The sequence below is a fragment of the Raphanus sativus genome, chromosome 1, assembly GCF_000801105.2.
Source record: "Raphanus sativus cultivar WK10039 chromosome 1, ASM80110v3, whole genome shotgun sequence".
Classification (NCBI taxonomy): Eukaryota; Viridiplantae; Streptophyta; class Magnoliopsida; order Brassicales; family Brassicaceae; genus Raphanus; species Raphanus sativus.
The window spans coordinates 10,707,261-10,731,378 of NC_079511.1; the positions used below are offsets into that span (position 1 = coordinate 10,707,261).

The following is a 24,118-nucleotide window of genomic DNA, read 5'->3' on the forward strand; positions in this document are numbered from 1 at the left end:
AAAAAAACAATATCAAATTTTATGCTACCAGCCTATTTTTTAAAAAGCTATATATGAATAATATTTACTCAGTTAAATCAGGTTATTGGTTAGGAAGACATCTTCCTAGCCAAGGCTACAATAATTCATTCAACTCTTTATAAATACTATAATTTCAGTTCGCAAATTATAACAAATCTTCAAAGGAAGATTATGTCAACTCTTGATTTTATCAATAAAAGTGAAGTGTTATATATATATATATATATGAATAATTGATTACAAATTTCTTTTGTCATTTTTATCATAAAATCAAAGAAAGTAATCATAATTCATTTAATAAAAATTAATTTATATTAATATAACATTTTAAAATAAAAAAATATTAAACAAAAAACAAAAATATTTACTCTAACTATTTAAATTATTTTCAAATTATAATTCCGACCGTAGGGTGGGCCGGCCCTAGTACCTTATAGAGAGAACAGATCAACTACGCTGCTTCTCGCAGTCGATAACGTCAACAACACCATACCAAACATACCCCCCAAAAGTCTCAAAGACATAACAAAAAGAAAAACAAGATAACAAAAAGACGTTACTTTTTCATTGATCTCAGTTAGTTCTCTTGCAAATGAGTTAATCCTCCATGGCTGCCATGTTGAAGCAGCCATGGCCACCGCTTCATCTCTTCCTCTCCTCCATTCTTCTCCTTCTTCCTCTCCTCCCTCATCATTCCTTATCTCAATCAGATTCACCCCGAAACATCGAAACCTTCTTCCCAAACGAAACCGCCGCCGCTCCGCCTCCCTCTCCGGTTCCTCTCCCTCAGCAAAACCCACAATCACCACCACCATCATCGTCATCTGACCGAGAAAAGATCACGAGGGCTATACTCATAACGGCTGCAAGCACCTTACTCGTAGCAGCCGTGTTCTTCCTCCTCGTCCATCTGTACACCGTGCGGCGGCGCCGACGACGGGGAGACAGAGTCAACGTCGCCAACACCCTCCCGCCGGCTCCTCCGCTCGCGGAGGCGGCGTTAGCCCGCGAGGGGTTTACGAGGTTCGGAGGAAACGTGAAAGGTTTGATCTTGGACGAGAACGGTCTCGATGTCTTGTATTGGAGAAAGTCGCAGCAGAGTCAGAGAAGCAACAACAAAAGCGGAAGCTTCCGCAAAGAGATCGTCCCCGTCGGCGACGGAGACGACGATGAGGAGAAGAATGTGATTTTTTCAAAGAACAAGAAGAAGTCGGAGACGCCTCTTCTCAGAGGAAGATCCTCCACTTCTCACAGTGTAGTCCACAACGACACTCCTCCTCCTCCTCCTCCGGTTAAGACAGACTCTTTCGAGTTTGCTAAACCGGATCCACCTCCGGTTAAACAAACCGCACCTCCTCCTCCTCCTCCCTCTAGGACTAACGGTCCTTCTCCGCCGCCACCACCGCCGTTGAAGAAGTCGGCAGCTCAGTCAAAACCACCGCCGGCTCCGAGAGGATCATCATCATCATCATCAGGGGAAGGCTCAAGCTCCGAGAATGGTCAGGTCAAGCTGAAGCCTCTTCATTGGGATAAAGTCAACCCTGACTCTGACCACTCCATGGTTTGGGACAAAATCGACCGTGGCTCTTTCAGGTAAACCTAACGTACCCCCCAAGCAACCTTCGATCAATACACAAACCCTAACGTTTTTTTGAGTTTTGTTTTTTTTTTCTTCCTCCAGCTTCGATGCTGATCTAATGGAGGCTCTCTTCGGCTACGTTGCCGTGGGAAAGAAGTCTCCGGATCAAGAAAAACCAACCTCAACAACCACAACTCCTACACAGATCTTCATCCTCGACCCTAGAAAGTCACAGAACACAGCCATCGTCCTCAAGTCTTTAGGTATGACACGTCACGAGCTAGTCGATTCTTTAATGGAAGGAAACGATTTCCATCCCGACACGCTCGAGAGGCTCTCGAGGATAGCTCCAAGCCAAGAAGAACAATCAGCGATCCTCCAGTTCGACGGGGACACGACAAAGCTCGCCGACGCTGAGTCCTTCCTGTTCCATCTCCTCAAAGCCGTCCCCAGCGCGTTCACTAGACTCAACGCGTTGCTCTTCAGAGCTAACTACTATCCAGAGATCGCCAACCATAAAAGCTCTCTCGAGACGCTAGACTCTGCTTGTAAGGAGCTTAGGTCGCGTGGCTTGTTCGTCAAGCTACTCGAAGCGATTTTGAAATCCGGGAACAGGATGAACGCGGGAACAGCTAGAGGAGACGCGCAAGCTTTCAACTTGACAGCGCTGTTGAAGCTCTCCGACGTGAAGAGCGTGGACGGGAGAACGACGCTGCTTAACTTCGTGGTGGAGGAAGTTGTTAGGTCAGAAGGGAAGAGGTGTTTGATCAACAGGAGGAGCTTAAGCCGAACCGGTAGCAGTTCTATCTCGGAGGTTATATCGAAGGAGGAGCAAGAGAAGGAGTATCTTCGACTCGGTTTACCTGTGGTTGGAGGGTTAAGCTCCGAGTTCTCGAGCGTAAAGAAAGCTGCGGGTGTGGATTACGACACCGTTTCCGCGACTTGCTTGGCTCTCACGTTGAGAGCGAAAGAAGCTAGGCGAGTGTTGTCGCAATGCGGAGGGGATAACATGTTTGTGGAGAAGATGGTTGGGTTTCTTCATGATGCCGAGGAAGAGGTAAAGGTGGCTAGAGAGGAAGAGAAGAAAGTGATGGAGCTTGTGAAGAGGACAACGGAGTATTACCAAGCGGGTGGGCCTGGGAAGGGGAAGAACCCACTTCATTTGTTTGTTATCGTTAGAGATTTTCTTGCGATGGTTGATAAAGTATGCGTGGAGATCGCGAGGAACTTGCAGAGGAGAGCAACGGGTGGTCCTCAGCAGGCAAGGAATGCTGTCAAGTTTCCTGTTTTGCCTCCGAACTTCATGTCGGATAGGTCGAGAAGTGATTCTGGTGGATCAGATTCTGATATGTGAATGCCTGAGATTTGTTTGGTTTTTGTATATAATAGAATCATTTTGGGTGTTGATTATGTTTTTTTTTTTCATGGAAAAGTTTTTGAAGTGTTGATAATGTTAGTAGGCACAGAGTTTTTACATTGCTTATCAATGAGCTTCTCCAGTGTTGATAACAACTTTGTCTTCCTGGCTACTGCTTTATTATGAAGCCGTTTTTACCAAAATACAACCTATACAAACTAGCCTTGCTCTGTTCACACGCGAATGTAGCCATAGGCCAACCATGTCCAGCGTTAGTTATGGACAATGTTTGGCTCAAATTCCTCACAATTTGCTAGGCATTGATAAAAAGATCAAACCAAAGACGGTTGACTCATCTTAAGAAACTGCAGGACTTGAAATACTAAGTAATAGGTTGTAGAATTATCGAGATTGATTTGATTCTAAATGATTTGATTTGGTTCAAGATTTGCTCTTACAGAGATAAACAACATGATCCAACGTAGTCTATACACACATACATATAGCTATCATAACCTCTTGTCTGAAGAGACTTTTGGTAATAACCTAGAACATATCTCGTTTTGGAGTAAACAAATGCGAGGCACGACCAACTCAAGGATGAAATACAACAAGAAACACATATTACATGGCAACTCCATACCAATTCCCACTAACCATACTTCTTTTATCGCTAGATGAACTTGAACAATAAATAGCTCCTAGACTTTCTTTTACTGTTTCACCAACTCAGTTTGCTTCAAGTAATGTCATGTGATCATAACAGTTGGAGCACTTGGTTTGGTTTGAGAACAAATTGGCTTTGTCAACAGAATCTGCCTCCCAACAGCTGCAACAGCAACAACACAATACGTGTATGTCGTTATACTAGACTGATTTATATAGTTTTGTATCTATCGTTTTTGGCTTCTAAAACAATATATACGTGAACACTTTGTCTGTGACCGTCCTTCACGTTACCATGTCTGTAATCTGGGATACGTGAGAAATTTCGAACCGATGTCTTTCCAATCAAATTTTTTTCTGTTAAATTCCGATACAACTTACACGCAAGAAAAATAAAAACAACTAACGTGGATTTCACTTCATGATATCAATAGAAATTAGCCACTTAGCCATACTGTACCCCAAGCTAGAATACAAAGACTTCACTTAGCTCTAACTTCTTCTATAAGTCAAGTTGCCTGGGTGACGTAGCTCAAGTTGAAACCCACGTATCTTTATTTATACTGCCAACCTTCCCTCTCTCTTTTCTTAAACCAAAACAATTCTTCCTTGAAAAAGTTTTCCTGAAAAAGACCATGTCTGAATCTCGTGTGCGTTTGCATTTTCTCTTGCTAATCTTGCTCTGTTTTGTCTCCCGTTCAAGCTATGCTGCTTGTCCTCCCCCTCAGATTCAAGCTCTCACTGAGTTCATGAACGAGTTTGATAGCAGCCACTGCAACCTCAGTAATCCCTTTAATGGAGTCTGGTGCGATAACTCTACCGGTGCAGTCACAAAGCTACAACTCAGTGCCTGTCTCAGCGGAACTCTAAAGCCCAACAGTAGCCTATTCAGGTTACATCATCTTCGTTACCTTGACCTCAATCAAAACAACTTCATCTCGTCTTCACTTCCTTCTGAATTTGGCAATCTCAACAGGTTAGAGTTCTTATCTCTTTACAATAACCGCTTCGTAGGCCAAGTTCCTTCCTCATTTAATGACCTAAACCTCCTTTCCTTTTTAGACCTTTCCCAAAATGAGCTCACCGGTAGATTCCCACTTGTAGGGAATCTAACAAAGCTCTCTTCTTTATATCTTTATCAGAATCATTTCTCAGGATCTCTGAATCCCAACAGTACTGGACTTTTTGAGTTGCATCACCTCCGTTATCTTTATCTTGCTTACAACAACTTCAGTTCATCACTCCCTTCTGAGTTAGGAAACCTCAACAAACTTGAGATCTTGTCTCTTTCCATCAATGACTTTGTCGGGCAAGTTCCTCCCACAATTAGTAACCTAACCTCGTTAACCGAATTATACCTTGAACATAACCAGTTCACTGGTAGTTTCCCACTGGTACAAAATCTTACCATTCTCTCTGTTCTATATCTTGATTATAACAACTTTTCGGGAACCATTCCTTCTTCTCTCACCACTATGCCTTTTTTATCAAATCTCGATTTGAGGGTAAACGATCTTATCGGCTCTATTGATTTTCCTAACAATTCCTCTACCCCATCTAGGCTCGAGTACTTGTACCTTGGCCATAACCATTTTGAAGGAAATATCATTGAGCCTATCTCAAAGCTCATCAACCTCAAGCTTCTTGACCTTTCTTTCCTAAACACAAGTTACCCGATTGATGTAAGCCTCTTCTCCCCGCTAAAATATTTGCTGCACCTTGATCTTTCCGGTAATAAGATATCTCCGGCCAGTTTAGATACAAACTTAGACATCCCAATAAACCTAGAGATATTGTTGTTACAAGGTTGCGGCATCAACGAGTTCCCAAACATCTTAAAGTTCCTTGACAAGTTGGAGAATATAGACATTTCAGGAAATGTAATCGAAGGGAAAGTCCCTGAGTGGTTATGGAAGCTTCCTCGTCTAAACACGGTGTTTCTTTCAAATAATTCATTTCGTGGTTTCCAAGGTCCAGTGGATGTTCTGGTAAATTCATCGGTGAAGAATTTATTTGTGGAGCAAAACTATTTTGAAGGAGCTATTCCCATTCTACCACTCTCCATCAACGTCTTCTCTGCGTTAGACAATAGATTCACAGGGAGCATACCTCTTTCGATTTGCAACTATAAGTCTCTGACGCTTTTGAGGCTACCTTACAACAACCTCTCGGGACCAATTCCTCAGTGCTTGAGTAACTTGACGTTTGTGAATCTTCGGAAGAACAACTTGGAAGGAAGTATTCCTGACGCCTTTTATATCAGTTCATCTCTACGATCACTTGACGTTGGACACAATCGATTAACCGGGAAGCTTCCAAGGTCTCTTCAGAACTGCTCATCTCTAGAGTTTCTAGTTGTTGACCACAACCGAATCAAAGACGAGTTTCCTTTTTGGCTCAAGGCGTTACCAAACTTGCAAGTCCTTATCCTCAGTTCAAACAAATTCTATGGCTCTATATCTCCTCCTAATCAAGGTCCTCTCGGGTTTCCGGAGCTGCGTATATTTGAGATATCTGATAATAAGTTTACTGGAAGCTTGCCACCAACATACTTTGTCAACTGGAAAGCATCTTCACTTATGATGAACGAAGATGGTGGTCTATACATGTTATACACGAAAAATACTTATGGGACAATATCCTATATCAATATGGAAGCTATAGATTTGCAATACAAAGGTGTATCAATGGAGCAACAGAGGGTCCTTACCTCCTATGCTACCATTGATTTGTCCGGGAACAGAATTGAAGGACAGATTCCTCAATCAATTGGTCTTTTGAGAGCATTGATTGCACTCAACTTATCCAACAACGCCTTCGCAGGCCATATTCCTCTGTCTCTCTCCAATCTTGGCAAGCTCGAGTCACTTGACCTATCAAGCAACCAACTCTCAGGGACTATTCCTAATGGACTTGGGAGCCTCTCGTTTTTGGCGTACATAAACTTGTCTCACAACCAGCTCAAGGGTGAAATACCACAAGGCACACAAATTACAGGACAACCTAAATCTTCATTTGAAGGGAATGCAGGGCTTTGTGGTCTTCCTCTCCAGGACACTTGCTTTGGGACTAATGCGCCATCGACACAGCAACCTCTGGAAGAAGAAGAAGAAGGAGAAGAAGAGGAACAAGTGTTGAACTGGAAAGGTGTTGCAATAGGGTGTGGACCTGGAGTGTTGCTTGGACTTGCAATAGCACAGCTCGTTGCAACATACAAACCGGAGTGGCTCGTTAAGATAATTGGTCAGAACAAGCGCAGAAGTCGTTAGAAATTGTTTTCAGTTTGAGTATGATCCTTCAATGTGTGTCAAGTGGTTGATGATTTCTCTTGTATGGAGGCATCTCTTTATGTTTGTTGTATCATTATCTGATGTTTCTTTTTATCTATTTCCTTTTTCTATAAAGTAAGAAGGATGAATGTTTTGAAGTCAATTTCATGTGCATCTAATCTACCTCTCTTTTTCTACCGAGTAAAAAAGGCAAAAGCAAAGAAGATAGTGAAAGTTGGTCATATTGGGGTTTAGTGATATTCAAACATTAGATCGACCACACTCGGGCAAGAAGAAGCCAAGAAACTGTTGAGACCTAATGGGATATAGAGACAACTAATATATCAAATGGCCTTTTTGTATTGAAAAAAAAGCTTTGTGATGGGGTCAGTTATTAGTTTAGAGTTTGGTTGTGCGAGATACTACAAAATATTGATCGTAAATGAAAGCTACTCCGTCAACAGAACGAAACCGCAACTTATAGTTATAGGAGTGAGAAGGCTATGCTCTTGGAGTCAAAGTAGCTTAAGTCATTGCTTCACAGTCACAATAGTAAAGCCTGCCTCAGTTACAAAAGAAAACCTGATTCTGTATACGGAAACGAATCAGAGGAGTAAGAAAAACAGAGGATCACAGCATTGATAAATTATTCAAGACTACAAACAATGCAACCACAGGGAGTTTTACTGAATTCAGAAATTTCCTTAACACAACAAAGGCAAGTAAAAACAAATTCATTGCTTCATTGATAAAACAAAGTCAACTAGGCTTGACTTCTACAAAGAAGGCTAATAAAAGACTTGGAATCCTCTCGTTTTTTGGAGTACAATAAGGATGAAATACAACAAGGAACACAGATTACATGGCAACCTAATCTTCCTTTGAACTTCAAAGTCTAATCAAGTTGGTTGAGGAACGCTGTCAAGTTTCCTGTTTTGCCTCCGAACTTCATGTCGGATAAGTGATTCTGATGGATGAGATTCTGATATGTAAATGCCAGAGATTTGTTTGGTTTTTGTATATAATAGAATCATTTTGGTGTTGATTGTGTTTTTTGTTCCATGAAAAAGTTTTTCAAGTGTTGATAATGTTAGTAGCTCAGAGTTCATTATGGAATCTTTATGAGCTTCGAGGAGGGTGGGTTTGCAGAAGGCTACACAGAGCCTCTCTGACAGAGGTATATTACCGAATCTTAACATATACCAGTGGTGACCAATGGGAGTCTTAGACACAAGAACTTAGTTCGTGTTCTTGTATACTATAGCTTAATCTATAGCTGTTAATTAAAAGATATCCTTAAGCCTTTAATCTTTAACTGTTTATTAAAAGATAGCTTGCCTTGTTCACATGCGATTGTAGCCATTGGCCAACCATGTCCAGCATTGGTTATGGACAATGTTTGCCTCAAATTCCTCACAATTTGCTAGGCATTGAGAAAAATATCAAACCAAAGATTGGTTGACTCCTCCTAAAAAAACTGCAGGACTTGAGATTCTAAGTAATAGGTTATTGAGATTGATTTGATTCTAAATGATTTGCTCATACTGAGATAAACAACATGATCCAACGTAGTCTATACACATACACATGAATTTAAGATATAACTATTCATCATCCCCTCAGGGATATTTTAACATTAGGCTCGCTTATTACATGATACTAGAGACTCCTCTATATAACAAAAGTATAAATTGATTCTGCACCTCAAGACTAATGAAACAAACAACATTGGTGGCAAAGATCACACTATAACAGGACGGATATAGCTATCATAACATCTTCTCTGAAGAGACTTTTGGTAAGGTACGTACTGGTTTTGCTTTCGGAGTCAGAGACTCCCTCTTTGTCTTGGCATCAACCACTCCAGCCTGTTAAAACAGGAAAAGTAATGACACCAGCATATATACATTCCTGGATTAGAAAAGTGAAAAAAAAAAAAAACTATGCAAACCTTTGGGTTCTTCTGCAAGCGTGTCTTGTCTATAGGTCTTGCGCCAGATTTGGAAAGCTGAACACCGTGGAAGAAAGCATTAGCGCAAGTTCATAGATGTTGTCTAGAGTGAGCCTCTCATGTTTTGTTTGGTCATGAGAGAGAGAGATGTTACCTCTTTTTGTTGTTTCTCAGCTGCCGCATTGCTTTTCAACCCACGAGACGCAGAATAACCATGAGCGCTAGTACTACTTCTCTTCTCCATGCCACTTGCTTTTGCATGCCTGTTTTTTAGGACAAGAACATAACTTTATGACTCCAAACATTACAAATAAAAACGACAACTCCCCTGAGTGTGTATATTATATATATACCTGCCATTTTCCTTCTGCCGTGTAGCTACTGACGGAATAGTAGTAGCCTTTGCTGGAATCTGGTGTTTACGTAAGCTTAATTAGTAGAAAAACCTTTAAATAAATTGTGAAAACGCAAAACATTACTAAATAGAGATATACCTGCTTTTGCTCTTGGACAGAAGTTTCGAGGTCATAACTTTTTTGAAATGACTTAAACGCACGTTTGACAATGTCTTTATCTCCCATACGCTCCATGATCAACGATTTTCTAGTGCTTGTAAGAGCACTAGGATCAGAGGCAGATGATGGACCAAGACTCATAGACATATGCAATGACTTTGGAGCGGTTTGTTTGTTTCCCAGTAGAGAAGAGGCATTCTCCTTCTTTACAGAAGACTGGGAAGTAGACAGTGAAGTGGCTTTCGAAGCTGGCTTGTACACTCTCGGAGTTGAAAACCCTGGTGGGGCTGCTTTTGTGATAGGTGCTGCTGGTTTCTTTGTTGGTTTCACCATGTTTTTGATCTCCTTGCTCGGTGGAGTTTTCTTGCTTGTTGCAATCTTGTTAGCTGTCGGTTTTGTCCTCACCTGCTCAGGCTAGAGACAAGAAAAGCAATGAAGACATAAGAACCAAGCTCTCTGTTATAAACACAACTGAAGAAGACAAGAGAGGTTACCTTGGGAGAGTTTCTGGTACGATTGATCCCCACGTTTCCACCCTTCTTGATTAGTTTTTGGGGTTTCTCTTCCTCCATCTCCTTCTTTGGTGTTTCATCCGCATTGCCAGTAGTGTCATTGCATAGAATGTTCTCTGTCACGTCTTCTCTTACTTCTGTCTTTTCTTTCTCGTCTATTTGTACAACCTCTTCTGGTTTCTCCTGCATATGGTCGACCACTTCTGGTTTCTCCTCCTCCACAAGAGGACACTCTTCTGGTTTCTCCAATCTTGGACTGTCTTTGACTTCTTCTTTCACCTCATCAACAGAGCTTTGACATTCCTTGACAATGATTGTTTCTTCATTAACACTCAGCTCCTTCACTTGAGCAGCAATGTCAGTCACATGCTTATCTTCTTCAGTATCAACCACAGACCCGCCAACTTCACCTTCCAGACTCCCCTGGTCTGTAACGACCGATCTAAAAGAAGCGTTCTTCTTGTTGTCCTCCATTTGTTGTTTCTCCTGATTATCCATGATCTCAGCTTTCCTCTCAGCGATCTTCTTGTAATGAGCTTCGAAATAAGCCTTCTTCTGAGCTACGGAGCCTGGAGTAGCACACTTTCCAACTTCCTCCAAGTACTTGTTCGGAGAGAAAGCAGAGAACTTCTCCCATGAAAGTGAATCATTCTCAAACCTCCCGAATGAAACCGACACTTGCAGGGTTGGGTTCGATGTAGCCACCACCGGTTTATCCTCCATCATGCCATAACAGCCCTAAAAACACATAGACAAATCAAGAACCCCCTCAAAATCAAGACAAATCTTGTCAAGAACTTGGGAAAGATCTCTAGAAAAAACAGAGACTAATAATAATAATAATACCTTATCGTCAATATTGGCAACAACACCAACTTGCATATCCCCCATTAATGCTCAGCACAAGAAACCTTAAATCCACCCAAAATCCACAAAATTTGTATTATCAACCACCATAGCCATTTCATCTTTTTTTTTAAGTAAAAAAAGAAGGATCTATTTGCTACTTTCGTGTAACTTTTTAACACAACACAAAACCCTTGTTGGTGAGTAAAGCTCAGATTCTAATAGAGAAGTGTGTACTTAAAAAATTGGATAAGCTTTGAAAATAATTGAAGAAACAAAGTCATCAATGATTGAAAGTACTCAAAATCTCACTTTAGAGGAGAGAGAATCTAAAAACAAATAAGGATCTGCTACCAAATTAAATCTTACCAGAAGAGAAAAAAAGGTGAAGATAACCCACAGAAACAAAACTCTTGTTAGCTCCCTCCCAATGATGATCCCCCACCTTTTTCAGATTCCTGCTTCTAGTGGACACACACACACACACACAAAAGTTGAACACACAGTTTGTCTAAAAGTAAACACACCAATGTTTTTTCAAAGCTGAAGAAGACTTTGACGAAAAGGAGAAAGGAAGACCTTTCAAAGATTGAATTATTAAATAACTTTTATCACTCAACTGAAAGAAATCTTTAATGCAAGATTTAACGAGAGAGAGAGAGAGAGAGAGAGAGAGAGGAAAAGCAAGAGGAAGAAGAAGAGATGAGATTAGAGTCAGATCGGCAATGAAGACAAGAGTCGGTGGGACCAGTGATTGAAATAATAAAAAAGTAACGTGGAAGTGATAACTTCAAGGGCGATCTAAGATAGAGAGATCAGAGACAATGCACACTGTAGTACTACACAAGTATCCTAGTTTACGAATTTTTTACTTTTTTAATCACCAAATTAATTAAAGACAATATTTAATGCTTGCCTCCTCTTCTCAGGACGCCTGTGAACGTGTGGGACCCACATAGATTCATTTCTTCTCAAGGTCATCGGAGTGAACTGCAACGAAAAGGTTATGGGCAGAAAAAACTATTTGGGCTTTCCCAGCCCAGCCCATTGTTAGTCCCATAATGACGTTGTGTATTGTTTTATGGTTTGAAAAAGAGAACAAACCATATATGATGATGATCATTCGCCAGGTAAGTTTTATTAACATAGCAAGAAGACTTAAAGAGAGAAATGAAATGTCAAAACCTAAATTAAGATTTCAAATAGTTAAAAAGCCATTAAATGTCATGACAAACCTACGCACTCAGTGCCACCGATCATATTCTTCTTCGCCATTTCAAACATGATGGACACATTATTAAGGTTTGATTGGTAATCTTTTCTACAAAACACAATACTTCAAGATGAGTTTTTTTTTATTAGGGAACAAGAAGATTGAAGATAAGAAGAAGAGCACCAAAATGAAAAGAAAAAAAATCTCCAAAAAGGGTTCATCAATGGCTTCCATAGCCCTCTAATATCTCTTTCTCTAATTCGATTTATACACCAGAAAAAAACAAAGAATCACCTGAACAAATGTATTGTAGAATCTGTAACGCAGACGATGTTAAAAAAAAAAAAGAATGCAATTTTTTCCTTAAACTCTCACAAAAAGATTGAATCATCAGCCAAGTCTGACAAAGAAGCAAACCCGAGCAGAGACTGATCTTTAGCTCTCTCAATCTTATGCTTATTATAGAGATCATACGGCTCCCAAAGACGATCCAGCGGACAAGCCCTCTTCTCATCAAGTCTCACCCACGGCTTCCCTTTCCCACTCCAATGCAGCAAACTCACAGGACCAGAATGCAACGACCGACAGCTTCCTCGTACGTTGTCCCCTCCTAGACCGTGCTGGTTCCACCTATGATCGATAGCTTCCACATCCCCTCCGAACACAAGCAGAAACGGCGGCAAAGAACCCAAATCGTAGATCCTCTTCTTCTTCTGAAGCTGCATCCATCTCTCCAGCTTCTCCCTGTAGTTCCCTTCTCTCCACCTAACCATGTCCATCACCATCACCCCCGTGTTGAAGTAGCAAGGCCTCCGACCCGAGATCTCGCCCGGTAAAGCCGGGTCGGACCAGAAGTTTGAAGTGAAGTACAGCGTGAAGTTCGCCTGGCAATACTCCGGAGCTCCGATGACACGTGTCCCGGTCAGCTCGGTGTTCCACAGCTTCGTTATGTCGTCGACCACGATCACGTCCGAGTCGAGGTAGATGACTCGGTCAACGCTCCGGTCGAGTATGTCTCCGAGGTAGTTCCGGGCGTAGTTCAGCGGGTTCTCGAGGGCCTGTCTGATCGACGACGATATCAGGTTGATCACCGTGTCTTCCCGGAAAATGTAGACTCTGAAGCTCAGCGAGGGGAAAGTCGACCTGACGAGTTGACTCAGCACGCGCGGGCTCGCCGAGTCGAACTCGGCGGATATGAAATGGAAGAAGACGTTCTCGGGACACGACGCGTGGCGGAGAACTGAGTGGACTGCGGCGACGGACCCGCGGAGATACTCCGAGTCCAGAGTCATGGCAATGTGGACGAGAGAGGGGTCGAAGCTCTTCTCTCTGTTTGCTGACGACGACGACGCGCACTCCTTGCCGTTTCTGTACTCCGGAGCTTCGGTGAACGGACCGAGTTTGCTGAACTCATTTCTTCCGTTGTCTCCGTTGGTCGTGATCCTCCCCGAGCCCGTCCGTATTCCGACGGCAAACGGTGAAAGAACGATCAAACACAAGACCGCCGCTAAAACGACGGCGTTTAACGGCATTATGAGAAGAGGAAGAAGAAGAAAACGCGTTTAAATTCAAAGCTAGTGAAAAAGAAAGATTTGAGCTTTTTATTTTATTTTAGTGTGCTAATGAATAATGATGTAACGTTGTGTGATAAAGATTGAAGAAGCTTCTGATCTGATGAGGTTTATTACCAAAGATATCAAGAATGTTGTTTTGTTTTGTCTCTCCACAGAGATGGAGAGATAAGGAGGAAGGAGTAGAAACATTGATTATAAAAGGCAGGTATGACTTTTAGATTCGCATGATTTGTTTCCTTGTTTTGTAAAAGCGCGTGAGACTGCAATAAGGCCAATCCCTAAACTCGAAATTACCCGTATTAACGGAAAAGTTTAAAAACAACATTTCGGTGGGAGCTAAATAAGTAAGAGTGGCTTGGGTTCGTCTACGAGAGGGTGTATCGTAAGAACAACGAAAGGTTGGTTTTGGAAACTAGTCTTGACTCTTGACCCATTATGACGGTGCCAGCTAGCTATGAAGGTCGAGGGAAACAGCTGGATGATGCGCTTTTGTTAAATGGGTCCATATCCGAGAACGGACGGCTGAGATGTTGAGTTAACTCAACTTGTCACGTGCTCTGCACACATATTTGCTTGTAATAGTTCTTATGTCTGCAAATTAATGCTGGTTTGCCAGTTGAAATAAGAATAAATCTCTTTTTTTATTTTGTAAAAGAAAATATTAGAATTTCGTACTGGCAAGCATTACTAGTATATACCTCAGAAAATATTTCCCACGAATGTTTTTCGGGGAAAAGAATAAAATATATCTTTTTTTGCTTTATAGAATTTTACAAATATCAGATTTTGTACAGCCAAGCAAGGTATAACGTTACTAAAATAATTTTTTTGTAATGAATGTTTAAGGGAAAACAATATCCTTTCGCACTACAAAACGGTGAGGGCAAGCATTGGATTTTTGTATAACAACCAAACAAGGAAACTATAGATTCTCACATTCACATATCCCAATCATTTAACAATGATTTATAATGCTAATTTACACAATTTATAGAAACGTTGCTTTTTAAAACAACGCCGATCCGATGGTTAGATCGGATTCAACCATGAATTGGTTATATAATTAGATTGGATCTAATAGTTGGTTTGATCATAAATCGGTTATATAGTCGGATTGAATCTTAAAATTATTAAACTGATAAAAGCTACTGAAACTAACAAAAATCTATATACATAAAGTTAGTTTATATGTATAATGTTTTACGTTTAAATTTTATTTATATTTTAACTATTTATTATATTTACTAAAGTTATAAAGTTATATATTAAAAATATATTAAATCAGATTATTGAATTAAGTTTAATCTGGTCGAATCATATTAAACTATGATTAAAAAAAATCGACTCAATTTCCGGTTCAATTTTGAAAATACTGGTTGCTAGAAAAGACCATCATTTTGGTTTTATTTCGAATTTCCATTTGGCTAAATGTTCTTTGTCGGCAAAATTTCATTAAGACATTAAATTATTGAAATGATTGAATTTTATATGGGGCTGTTGGCAGCGACTACTGAGCCAATTACAGCGAATATTCCCGTTGGGTAGTGCAGCTCATGGTCGACGTAACATATAATATAAAGGAAGTTTATTATATAATGCCACATTTTCTATAGGATGTAATATGCGATGTGTGCTTCAAACTTTTGATCGGTATGAGAAGAGAACACGATGAAGATTTCACCTTGAACATCTTTGATTTGATATGTTTTTATTTAATGTATTTGGAATATTCTTGAATAGTTAAGTCACTGCAACTCTATATAAACTTTACCACCTAATTATTTTTGAGTTAATATAAACAAAAAATTGTTTATCTAAAATTTATTTTATTCAGAACTGTGTATCAAAAACTATACATAATTGTTCATATGATATATCGCATCAAAAAGCTAAAACAAATTCTTTAAAAACAATCTAATCCTATATAAAATATAACCTGATAAATACGATCAGAACAAAAATTAATGACAAAATCGACATCAAAATTTGGTTGAACGGCGACAATACTTTGATATCATAATGATCTTATTTCACACTTTTTAACAATCTTAATGTTTTTTCCGCATCACAATCGACTACAATCATCTTCATTATATACACGATAAAAATTCTTCAGATAGAAATAGAATATTTTCTTTGACTAAAATTATTCCAGAAATTTTTTTAGAACCCGTAACTAAAAACAAAGAAGCAAAAACTATTGGAAGAGAAATCCCAGTACGGGTGCTCCAAAAGCCACCAGTGCCGATTCACAAAAAAAACATATATATCTCTTTCATCCTCGCACTAGCTGCTACGGCTCATTTTTGATATAAGCAAGGTTAGGTTAAGAAAACAATTGTCGGGTTAAGAAAAGGAAGAATGAATCAAAGTTTAGTGATTAGCAGTTACAAGAAATCCAAAATATATATTAAGAAAATGCAGAAAGAAAAGAGTCGAGTGCGTCACTGAGTTTACCTGTTCAATAGGGTTTGGTGTGTTTCTTTTGTGGGGAATAAGAAAGTGACTTGTGGTAGAAGAAACGATAATTGAAGTTAGGTGGTAACATGAGGTTTAATTGCTACCGACGAAGCTGGTTCTTTTAATATATTTATCACAATAGTTGTATGTAGAGAACGAATTAAACACGGGTTCCTGATGAATTTTGTACTCGCATGTCGACATTCTTTATTAAGCTAAAGAAGATGATCTTTTCTTAATCTGCTCTCTTCTTGCTTCTCTTATCTTTTCTCACATATAGAGGAAAGAATGGTCTCGGAAGCTTCTTGCTTCGTGTCAATAACAATGTTGTTGTTGTATATAAAAGGGGCAAACAAACTAAGATTTAATGAATCTTCATCATGTCCTATGGAGCAAGACTTATGGAAGTGTCACTTTGAGTTCTTTTCTGTCTGCTCCAAATGACTGTCACATTGCAACGGAGAAAATCGCATAAATACTCTAGATTCATCTTATATTTACGGAAATGTAGAAAGAACTACAATACCAAAACGTCTAAAGTGAGATCAAAGATTATTGGCAAGTATAGTACCTCGACTCCACAGTCTTTCACGTACATGTTTGTGAATAGCTCAGATGCCTCTGGTATGGGACTCTCCTGCGATAAAGTTAAACCAAATGGAGTTTGTATGATTAACTGCTTTGGCACTCATAACAAAGACAAAAACCTAAGAAACAGCCACAGGATTGTTTATTACCTTGGCCTGAGCTACGGCGTCATTACGGCGTCATCTACTTCTTTCCTCACCTCTTTCTCCATATCCTTTTAAGTCAAAAAGATCAAATTGTTATTTTTTAATGGCAACCAATGATGATTGTATTTGTTTCAGTTTTTTTCAAGCTCTTTGTATGGAAGAAGGATGGGAAGGTAAGAGAATAATTGTACCTTAAGCTCTTTTTCTGTGGCTATGTCATGAGATAACAGCAACTTTCGAACCCTTTCAATTGGATCACGGACCTGAAGGTAACACCATTGAAGAAATATTTACAGATTATAAAAGGATACAAAAATTTCTGACGTTTTATTATTCTTAACAAATGAACAAAGAAGTAACCTGTCTCACTCCGGAGAGTTCGTCACGTGTACGGTATGTGCTTCCTGGGTCAGACATAGAGTGGCCGTGGTATCTTTAGGTGTCCATCTCAAGAATCTGCCAAGGTAAATGTCAATGGTTTTGTTTGGTGTTTCGTCATATCAATAGGTAGAAAATGGGCTATAAGAACCAAATATACGCTAACAACACACTGTGATGTGTTACTGACAAATATGCAATGAAGGAAAACTGGTTGGAAGCTGAAATCAAAATGTAACCAGGTACACACCAAAACTCCACAACAGCCTAGTCACGCTCTCCCGAAATCAGCAAGCAAAAAACGTTTCTTTTGACCTTTAACAAAAGTATACATGCTAAGTAGAGTTTCTAAAACAAAAAGTACTTATATAACGTTTAGATTTCTCCGAGAAATTACTCAAATAAACCTAAATCCAGACTAACTACAAGGATCTGAAGTTACCAAAGGGTCATATTGATAATGTTCAGTTTCAGATAAGCAAAGACTGAAGACCAAGGAATGAAGATTTAAAGCGGTAAATACTTGGTGACAGGATAAAGCATTACAATGGGGCCATGCTCCTTGGCGAACTTGCATGCCTGCTTCACAGCCAGTGCATCCATAACATCCACCTACACAAAACCATCATATACTCACTAGTCACCAATCAGAAAAACAAAGGATACAATAGTATTGGTTAAAACTATAAACATACAGTGAAGAATAAACATATAAAGCTTCGAAGACATTTGTAATACAATAAATCCAAACCCATAACAGATTCAAATATCACATAAAGGTTCCTTCTTTCTCACTCAGTTAGTATCGAAACCAGACAAGACTCATGAGATTAGACAAAATTAAGTCTCTCTCACCTTCAAACCAGGAACATATAGTCTCCACGCTTGAAATAAGCAGGAGACTTAGCCGACCTCCACGTAGCCGTTCCCACTCCATCTACACCACAACCATCCAATCAAAACCAAGACCCAAACTTTATCAAAAAAGAAAAAAAAAACTGACAATGGTTATTCTCGCAAACGAGAATAGCAGGCAAGCCCCAGAGAGCCGCAATATTCAAAGCCTCAAACAGCTGACCCTGATTCGCCGCACCATCACCATACAAAGACAAAACTCACACAACTCCTCCTTTGGAATACTTCTGAGCGAAAGCCAAACCACACCCCAACGGAATCTGAGCGCCAACGATCACACACTCCTTCTTATAAAAATGCATCGACCCTCCTTTCCCGTCAGAGCACCCTCTCCGCCTCCCCATGAGCTCGGAGAACGCGTCCACGAGCTCCCCCTCCTCGCCCCAGGAACATGCAGTGGTCTCTGTACGACGTGATGACGGCGTCTTTCCTGGTGATCGCCGCCTCCATCCCCACGGCCAGAGCCTCATGCCCGTCGTACAAGTGGCAGAACCCGCGGATCAGAACCCGAATGGATGGAGGTTGTTTGTTTAAGGAAGGGGTTGTTATCGGAGAGAGAGTCAATAACGCCATTTTTTATTTTTGGTTTAGGAAAGTTTCGATCTTTAGCAGTTAAAAATCGAAACTTTATAGTATAAAGAAGCGTCCGTCTTCTTCTATGATAAGAGTCAAAACCCTTTTATGCAATAACGCAAATCAAACATTGAATCCAACACCTCAGTTTCATTCTCAACGACAATTGGATTCCTCTTGGGTATAAAAGACATACTCATATAATGTAATACAGAACATATGTGCTCGTCAGAAGAGCTGAACTAAACTCAAAAACATTTTAGAAAAGAAACTAATTATACAAGCTCTTCTCGTTAATGATCTTCACATTTAAATACTATCTACTTTCTGCATCGAACGTCCATTCTAAGAAGCAACTGTAGGTGTCATGTTGTTTAGTATCTTTACGAGATATGCCGATGCTATTCCAACAGATATTTTTGTCGTTTGAAGTATCTGGTAAAGTCCTCGGTCAAGTCTTCGTGATAGTAGAGAAGATTCAGGACCTGCATCATGATATATATAACAACCAAGTCAAAACCACGAAAATAAAATGTATCAAGTGTCACACAGAATGGTAGAGAACATATTACCTTGTTGTACACCTTCCTTTTCGACTTTCTTCCCTCTTCGTATTTTTTCATCGTCTTCCTAAAGGACTCAACTACATGAGTATCAAGGCTCCGAAACCTTGTCTGCAGATAGAAGAATTTTTTAATTTTAAATCAAAAGTTATTTAGCAAAAATAAAGATAAACATCAATATATATCATTTAGCATTTGAATAATACCTTAAGCTTGTCCATAAAACTCGTTTCATCAGCTTCCACACGTTTCCTTTTGTTACTATAAGACTGACCAAAACCATGATGCTTAGCCTCGGGAGGAGGGTGGGGGCTCTTAACCTTGAGAATGATGGTTGTCTTAGCATTGTCCGGAAGGAAGACTTTGAAACCATAATACAGCTTCTTGTCTTCTTTCATGAGTTCCCTCATTTTTGCAGTGGTACTAGTGACACCGTTCCTACAAAAGAGACTAATTAATATCAGAACCAGTTCACATGTGTGATGCTTGAATTTAAGATTAAACCGGACGTAAGAAAAAAAAAACAATTCATACCCGAGATGATAATAACCATGCAAGATCTTTAGAAACTCCTCGTATTTTCCAGGTTCACCACGAAATGCTTTTTTCACAGAAGCAATGTATGGATGCGCGTCATCATCTAAGGTTAGCTCCCGCGATACTCTTCTATCAACCGTGGTTTGATGTTGGTTTAACCCTTTGTTAACATCGGGAGTGCTGGCTCTCTCAGCCTCACTAGGGATGGTTGTCTCAGCCACGGGAGTGATGATCCTCTCAGCCACGGGAGGGATGATGCTCTCAGCCTCGGGAGGGATGGTTCTCTCAGCTTCGGGAGTGATGGCTCTCTCAGCCTCGTTAGGGATGGTTCGAGGCTCTCTCACAGCCTCACTAGGGATGGTTCTCTCATCTTCGGAAGGAAGGAAGGAATTAAAATCAAGACGCAGCTTAGGGTGATCTTTGAAGAGTTCATCCACCGTTGCTATGATAATAGCTTCATCATTCCTACAATTAAAGGGAATAATATAGCAACATGATCAGAATAACAATTCACGTTATGAGTTTTCTTGTGTAGATTGAGACTTGAAACAAATAAGCAAGCCGAATATTAAGGAGAAAAATAGAGATACGTACCTCCGATGATCTTTGCAATACTTCAACATGTCGACAAACACTTGATATTTTTCAGGTTCATCTTTTAATGCTTCCTTCACACGAGCGATGTACTGTTTCGCATAACGGAACATTTGATTCTTCGGTTGCACTCTTCCTCCACCCATGATGTGAATTTGACCTAATCCAATCATCCAAATAAATCAAGAAACTGTTGTTCATCAAAACAGATGAGATAACTCACTGAATCTCTCTAGTGTCTAAAAACTATTAGCACCTTCTCGTTTTAAAAGATTACTGTTAATCATGATCAGAATCCTTCAAAGAAACATAAACTAATGCGTAAACCTAATCAAAATAATCTTTAATTAGATTTCTCACATAATATTGATCCATAATTGCCGTTCTTTTTTTGTGAAACTAACCAAAACCCTAATCAAACGGTGTTGTCAGTTTAGAAGAACCGTGTAAATTTAATCGCTAAACGAGAATTTCATGTGATTTTCAGAGGTTTTATCATCATTAGAAAAGTGGAAACCAATCGAGAAACGATTTGAAAAAGAAACGAACCAGAAAAAAAACTCGATCATCTTTCGTGACCTAATTTAACCTAATCGAACGAAACACGACAAAACCGAAGAGGAAGAAGGTATGCTTACGGGAATTGGAAGACTAAACGCGGCGATGAGCAAGAAGACTTGTCTTGGTTGAGTATCGTATATGGACTTGATAGATTCTCGGAAGCAAAATCTGTAATGAGTTTTTTTTTCTATCCGCTAATGTATTTATACTTGGCCCTCTTCTGTCTAATTCTTTTTCTTTTTGACGTCAATTGTATTTGATTAACTTATATAAATTTTTTTTTCTCAACTTATATAAACTTTAGCCAAAAATAAAAGGAAAATCTATGAGAACCTGACACGAAGGGTGCGGAAAAATGTTCTATTAGATTGGATTAAATATTTTATTAGACCATAGCTTTTTAGAAAAAGGTTTCATATTACAATATTTTTTATCTTTTTTTTTATAAAAGAATGAAAGTTAAAAAACTTTTTTTAATGAAACTAAACTACATATTACAATAAATTGTGGTTTGAAACTTTAAAATTTAGATATAGTATTGACTAATTTAGAGTTTATAATTTATAAAAAACGTTAAACATATATAAATATAACTATTAATTTTTTTTGGTTAAAAATATAACTATTAATTTCTAAAACTATTTCATTATTTTTTTAAATATGTTATTAATATTTTTTGAATAGAATTCAACAATATTTTGAGACGGCCCTACTTGTATGAATGTATGAGTTGGGAGCATCTGACCCCAATAACTTTTCAAATTTTAATGTAAAACATTGAATAAGCTCAAAATGCTCCATTATTTTTAGCAAATATACTCCTAATTCATCGAACAATATTATTTATTCCCCCAACAAAAAAAGTTTTTGCCTCAGCCCCAACACATAAATTAAGTCATTACAACACCATTCTCAGGAATATTTAGGTAGAAAGTGTCTAGTTCACGAGGAGAAGAGGGTGTATAACTTTGCTGGAGAAGTTTGTTCAGTTTTATTCTTTTGACATATAATGTACATTTGCAGATTTGCTTCTTTTTCTAACAAACGATTTGATCGCCTGAATCCACTAATTATTTTTCTAGTCTGGATGCATCGTTGAAGACACTATAAACTCGTTGAATTTTGATACGATATTTGAAAATCATTTTAAAGATTTTTTTGGGTTAAAGATTAAAGAGTTGAGAGGAGGTTGATATATAAAAAGATGGGAACTACAAAGATCTTAGAAACTTTATTTATAAGGCTGAACTAGAGCTTGATCCGCACGTCCATGTGGTTTTAGTTTTAACTTTTTTTTTATTATAAATTGTTTATTGACATTAAGTTATTTAGATATTTTTAGATTTATAAAAATTTATCTAGATCTGAAAAAATTCAAATCGAACACTATCCGGATTTCTTTTAATATCCGAACATAGTTTAGTTTTAAAATTTAAAAACTCGATACTCGTAAAAAAGATCTATAATGTATACATGAATGTCATGTCTAACTGATTATGTAAATAAATAAAATAATTTTGTTAACCGGTTTGAATTCTTGTCATTAATGAAACAATTTCATTTAAACACGTAAAATTATTATTGTTAATACTTAAAATAAATGTTATCGGATTATTATGATAAATATAATTATTAATGAAGTAGTTTGGAAAAGTGAAAAATAATGTAAATATGTAATAAAATACTTAAATGAAAATAATAAATGAACTGATTAGAATTAGTCGAAAATGTAATGAAAATTTGTAAGAATTCACTTAAAGTTAGTCAATTATTATTTTGCATTTCATCTTTAGAAATATAACAAATCATAAACAGATTTGCCTAATAAAACAAATAATACGAATCTAGCTAACCCGAACTCGGTTTAGATCCTAGAAATGATTAGATGGATGCTACACATCATCAGCGACACTCTAAGTTATACCAATCAGCGATCTCTAAAGACCCTGGTAAAAACACATTGAACCCCGATATCAAGTCTCGGTGTCCTTTAAATAGTTCCTTCACCTCTTCTATGCAACCATTCCTATCAATCCTACAATCACATTACGTTTGAAATTAATTTGTATTAAGAGAAAACAAATCATATTCCCATATTGTATACATACTATACAGACATACCTCCCAGCATTAAAATTATTCATAATCGCAAGAAAATCGTCATATTTTTCACGATCATTCTCAAATTTATCCTTCACAGTCCTAAGATATGCATAGGCATCATCTCTAGTTGTGTTTCGTGTTTTTCCTTCTCCAGCCATGGTTTGAACTTTGAAGTTGGTCAAAGGCTCGAAGCTGATCATTTTCCAAGCAAAGAGAGTTAACTTTTTCTTCTTTCTTTTGCATTAAAGAAAATTAATTATTACTTTTTAAAAAATCTCTAATGTATTATATTGTCTTAAAAAAATCTGTATCAAGAATCTTAATTCAACATTACTAGAATCAGAGACATCGAAGAAATGTCCATAAAGAGCTCGAGATATGACCATCATAATCAACTTCACGCTACAAAAATAATTTTAAAAAATTTAATTATGCATGAGGCCGTATTGCTATTTTTAACAAAAAGCAAGAAGAAACAACACTGTCAAATTTGAGAGATCATGTAATTTCATCGATTTGTACAAAATTTAATGTAAATTTCTCAGTACACTAGAAACTAATCAATAACACATTTTTAACAATGACTAACGCATTTTATCAGTTTATGGCTTGTATATAAGAAACAATAATGTCAAATTTGAGAGATCAGAAAAAAAGAAAGAAAATTGAGAGATCATGTAAATTCATCGATCTCTACAAGAAAATTTCATGCATAATTTCTTAGTACACTGGAAACTATTCTTGGTAAAAATAGAAGTAACGAAATAAAAGAACTAACGAAATAGAATTATGAAAAAAGTTTTTTTTTTGTTTTTTGTTTTTGTTAAGAGTGTGAAAAAGTTCGAAGCAAGGAACCAGGAAAAATCAACATGATGAGTACAGGCTTTACCTTTGTAGAACTAGCACATGAATGGTTTTTGAGTTGAACGGACCTCTTTATATATAGAGATTTGATGGTTTTTGTTATATACTTATATTACGTGGCAATGATTTTTATAATCTACAAAATCTATAAAATTTAGTTGATATCAATTAAGAAATAGAAAAAAATGTGAAAACTTTTGATTTCATAAAATCTCAAAATATGATTAACTTAGATATTCAGTATCTATAAGATTTCAGCATGAACCGGATATATAAATGTTTAGTAAATTTACTTTACAAAATTATTTAAACTTAACCAATATTTTTTAAGAA

General features: G+C 38.1%; 7 protein-coding genes across 7 annotated transcripts; 2 read left to right on the top strand and 5 right to left on the bottom strand.

Annotated features, from left to right (window-relative positions):
• The first annotated feature begins 493 nt into the window (after positions 1-493).
• On the top strand, positions 494-3,005 carry LOC108807888 (formin-like protein 4). The gene is made up of 2 exons (XM_018580142.2): positions 494-1,614; positions 1,703-3,005. Exons 1-2 carry the CDS (start codon positions 629-631, stop codon positions 2,952-2,954), a joined length of 2,238 nt encoding a protein of 745 aa, XP_018435644.2. The 5' UTR covers positions 494-628; the 3' UTR covers positions 2,955-3,005.
• Positions 3,006-4,157: 1,152 nt separating this feature from the next.
• Positions 4,158-7,055, top strand: LOC108833523 (receptor like protein 24-like). The gene has a single exon (XM_057010527.1). It carries the CDS (start codon positions 4,259-4,261, stop codon positions 6,890-6,892), a length of 2,634 nt encoding a protein of 877 aa, XP_056866507.1. The 5' UTR covers positions 4,158-4,258; the 3' UTR covers positions 6,893-7,055.
• A 1,425-nt stretch (positions 7,056-8,480) lies between these two features.
• LOC108812931 (protein WVD2-like 7) lies at positions 8,481-11,409 on the bottom strand. The gene is made up of 8 exons (XM_018585332.2): positions 11,086-11,409; positions 10,717-10,781; positions 9,853-10,608; positions 9,338-9,772; positions 9,197-9,255; positions 8,998-9,106; positions 8,844-8,900; positions 8,481-8,760 (listed from the first exon to the last, which is right to left on the bottom strand). Exons 2-8 carry the CDS (start codon positions 10,759-10,761, stop codon positions 8,662-8,664), a joined length of 1,560 nt encoding a protein of 519 aa, XP_018440834.2. The 5' UTR covers positions 10,762-10,781; positions 11,086-11,409; the 3' UTR covers positions 8,481-8,661.
• Positions 11,410-12,143: 734 nt separating this feature from the next.
• Positions 12,144-13,790, bottom strand: LOC108847364 (probable galacturonosyltransferase-like 8). The gene has a single exon (XM_018620624.2). It carries the CDS (start codon positions 13,459-13,461, stop codon positions 12,301-12,303), a length of 1,161 nt encoding a protein of 386 aa, XP_018476126.1. The 5' UTR covers positions 13,462-13,790; the 3' UTR covers positions 12,144-12,300.
• Positions 13,791-15,502: 1,712 nt separating this feature from the next.
• On the bottom strand, positions 15,503-18,569 carry LOC108845095 (pyruvate dehydrogenase E1 component subunit alpha-2, mitochondrial). Its single transcript, XM_018618365.2, is given in 11 exon segments — positions 15,503-16,407; positions 16,535-16,600; positions 16,701-16,721; positions 16,724-16,765; positions 16,889-16,960; positions 17,058-17,153; positions 17,622-17,687; positions 17,931-17,948; positions 17,951-18,012; positions 18,079-18,364; positions 18,366-18,569. Coding segments are annotated over 11 exon segments (972 nt in total). The 5' UTR covers positions 18,564-18,569; the 3' UTR covers positions 15,503-16,362.
• Positions 18,570-18,733: 164 nt separating this feature from the next.
• On the bottom strand, positions 18,734-21,043 carry LOC108845105 (uncharacterized). Its single transcript, XM_018618373.2, has 6 exons — positions 20,896-21,043; positions 20,258-20,417; positions 19,661-20,128; positions 19,333-19,564; positions 19,136-19,237; positions 18,734-19,048 (listed from the first exon to the last, which is right to left on the bottom strand). The coding sequence occupies exons 2-6, from the start codon at positions 20,401-20,403 to the stop codon at positions 18,965-18,967; spliced, it is 1,032 nt and encodes a 343-aa protein (XP_018473875.1). The 5' UTR covers positions 20,404-20,417; positions 20,896-21,043; the 3' UTR covers positions 18,734-18,964.
• A 1,677-nt stretch (positions 21,044-22,720) lies between these two features.
• Positions 22,721-23,079, bottom strand: LOC108845110 (paired amphipathic helix protein Sin3-like 3). The gene is made up of 2 exons (XM_018618378.1): positions 22,940-23,079; positions 22,721-22,853 (listed from the first exon to the last, which is right to left on the bottom strand). Exons 1-2 carry the CDS (start codon positions 23,077-23,079, stop codon positions 22,721-22,723), a joined length of 273 nt encoding a protein of 90 aa, XP_018473880.1.
• Between the last annotated feature and the right edge of the window lie 1,039 nt (positions 23,080-24,118).

Coding starts and splice junctions, on each gene's coding strand:
- LOC108807888 (XM_018580142.2), top strand. CDS start 629: ATGGCTGCCATGTTGAAGCAGCCATGGCCACCGCTTCATCTCTTCCTC. Junction 1,615..1,702: donor ATCGACCGTGGCTCTTTCAG/GTAAACCTAACG, acceptor TTCTTCCTCCAG/CTTCGATGCTGATCTAATGG.
- LOC108833523 (XM_057010527.1), top strand. CDS start 4,259: ATGTCTGAATCTCGTGTGCGTTTGCATTTTCTCTTGCTAATCTTGCTC.
- LOC108812931 (XM_018585332.2), bottom strand. CDS start 10,761: ATGGGGGATATGCAAGTTGGTGTTGTTGCCAATATTGACGATAAG. Junction 9,773..9,852: donor GTACCAGAAACTCTCCCAAG/GTAACCTCTCTT, acceptor TCTTGTCTCTAG/CCTGAGCAGGTGAGGACAAA. Junction 8,901..8,997: donor CTGAGAAACAACAAAAAGAG/GTAACATCTCTC, acceptor CACGGTGTTCAG/CTTTCCAAATCTGGCGCAAG.
- LOC108847364 (XM_018620624.2), bottom strand. CDS start 13,461: ATGCCGTTAAACGCCGTCGTTTTAGCGGCGGTCTTGTGTTTGATCGTT.
- LOC108845105 (XM_018618373.2), bottom strand. CDS start 20,403: ATGGGTGGAGGAAGAGTGCAACCGAAGAATCAAATGTTCCGTTATGCG. Junction 19,565..19,660: donor CATGGTTATTATCATCTCGG/GTATGAATTGTT, acceptor TCTCTTTTGTAG/GAACGGTGTCACTAGTACCA. Junction 19,049..19,135: donor AAAGGAAGGTGTACAACAAG/GTAATATGTTCT, acceptor ATCATGATGCAG/GTCCTGAATCTTCTCTACTA.
- LOC108845110 (XM_018618378.1), bottom strand. CDS start 23,079: ATGGCTGGAGAAGGAAAAACACGAAACACAACTAGAGATGATGCCTAT. Junction 22,854..22,939: donor AATAATTTTAATGCTGGGAG/GTATGTCTGTAT, acceptor ATGTGATTGTAG/GATTGATAGGAATGGTTGCA.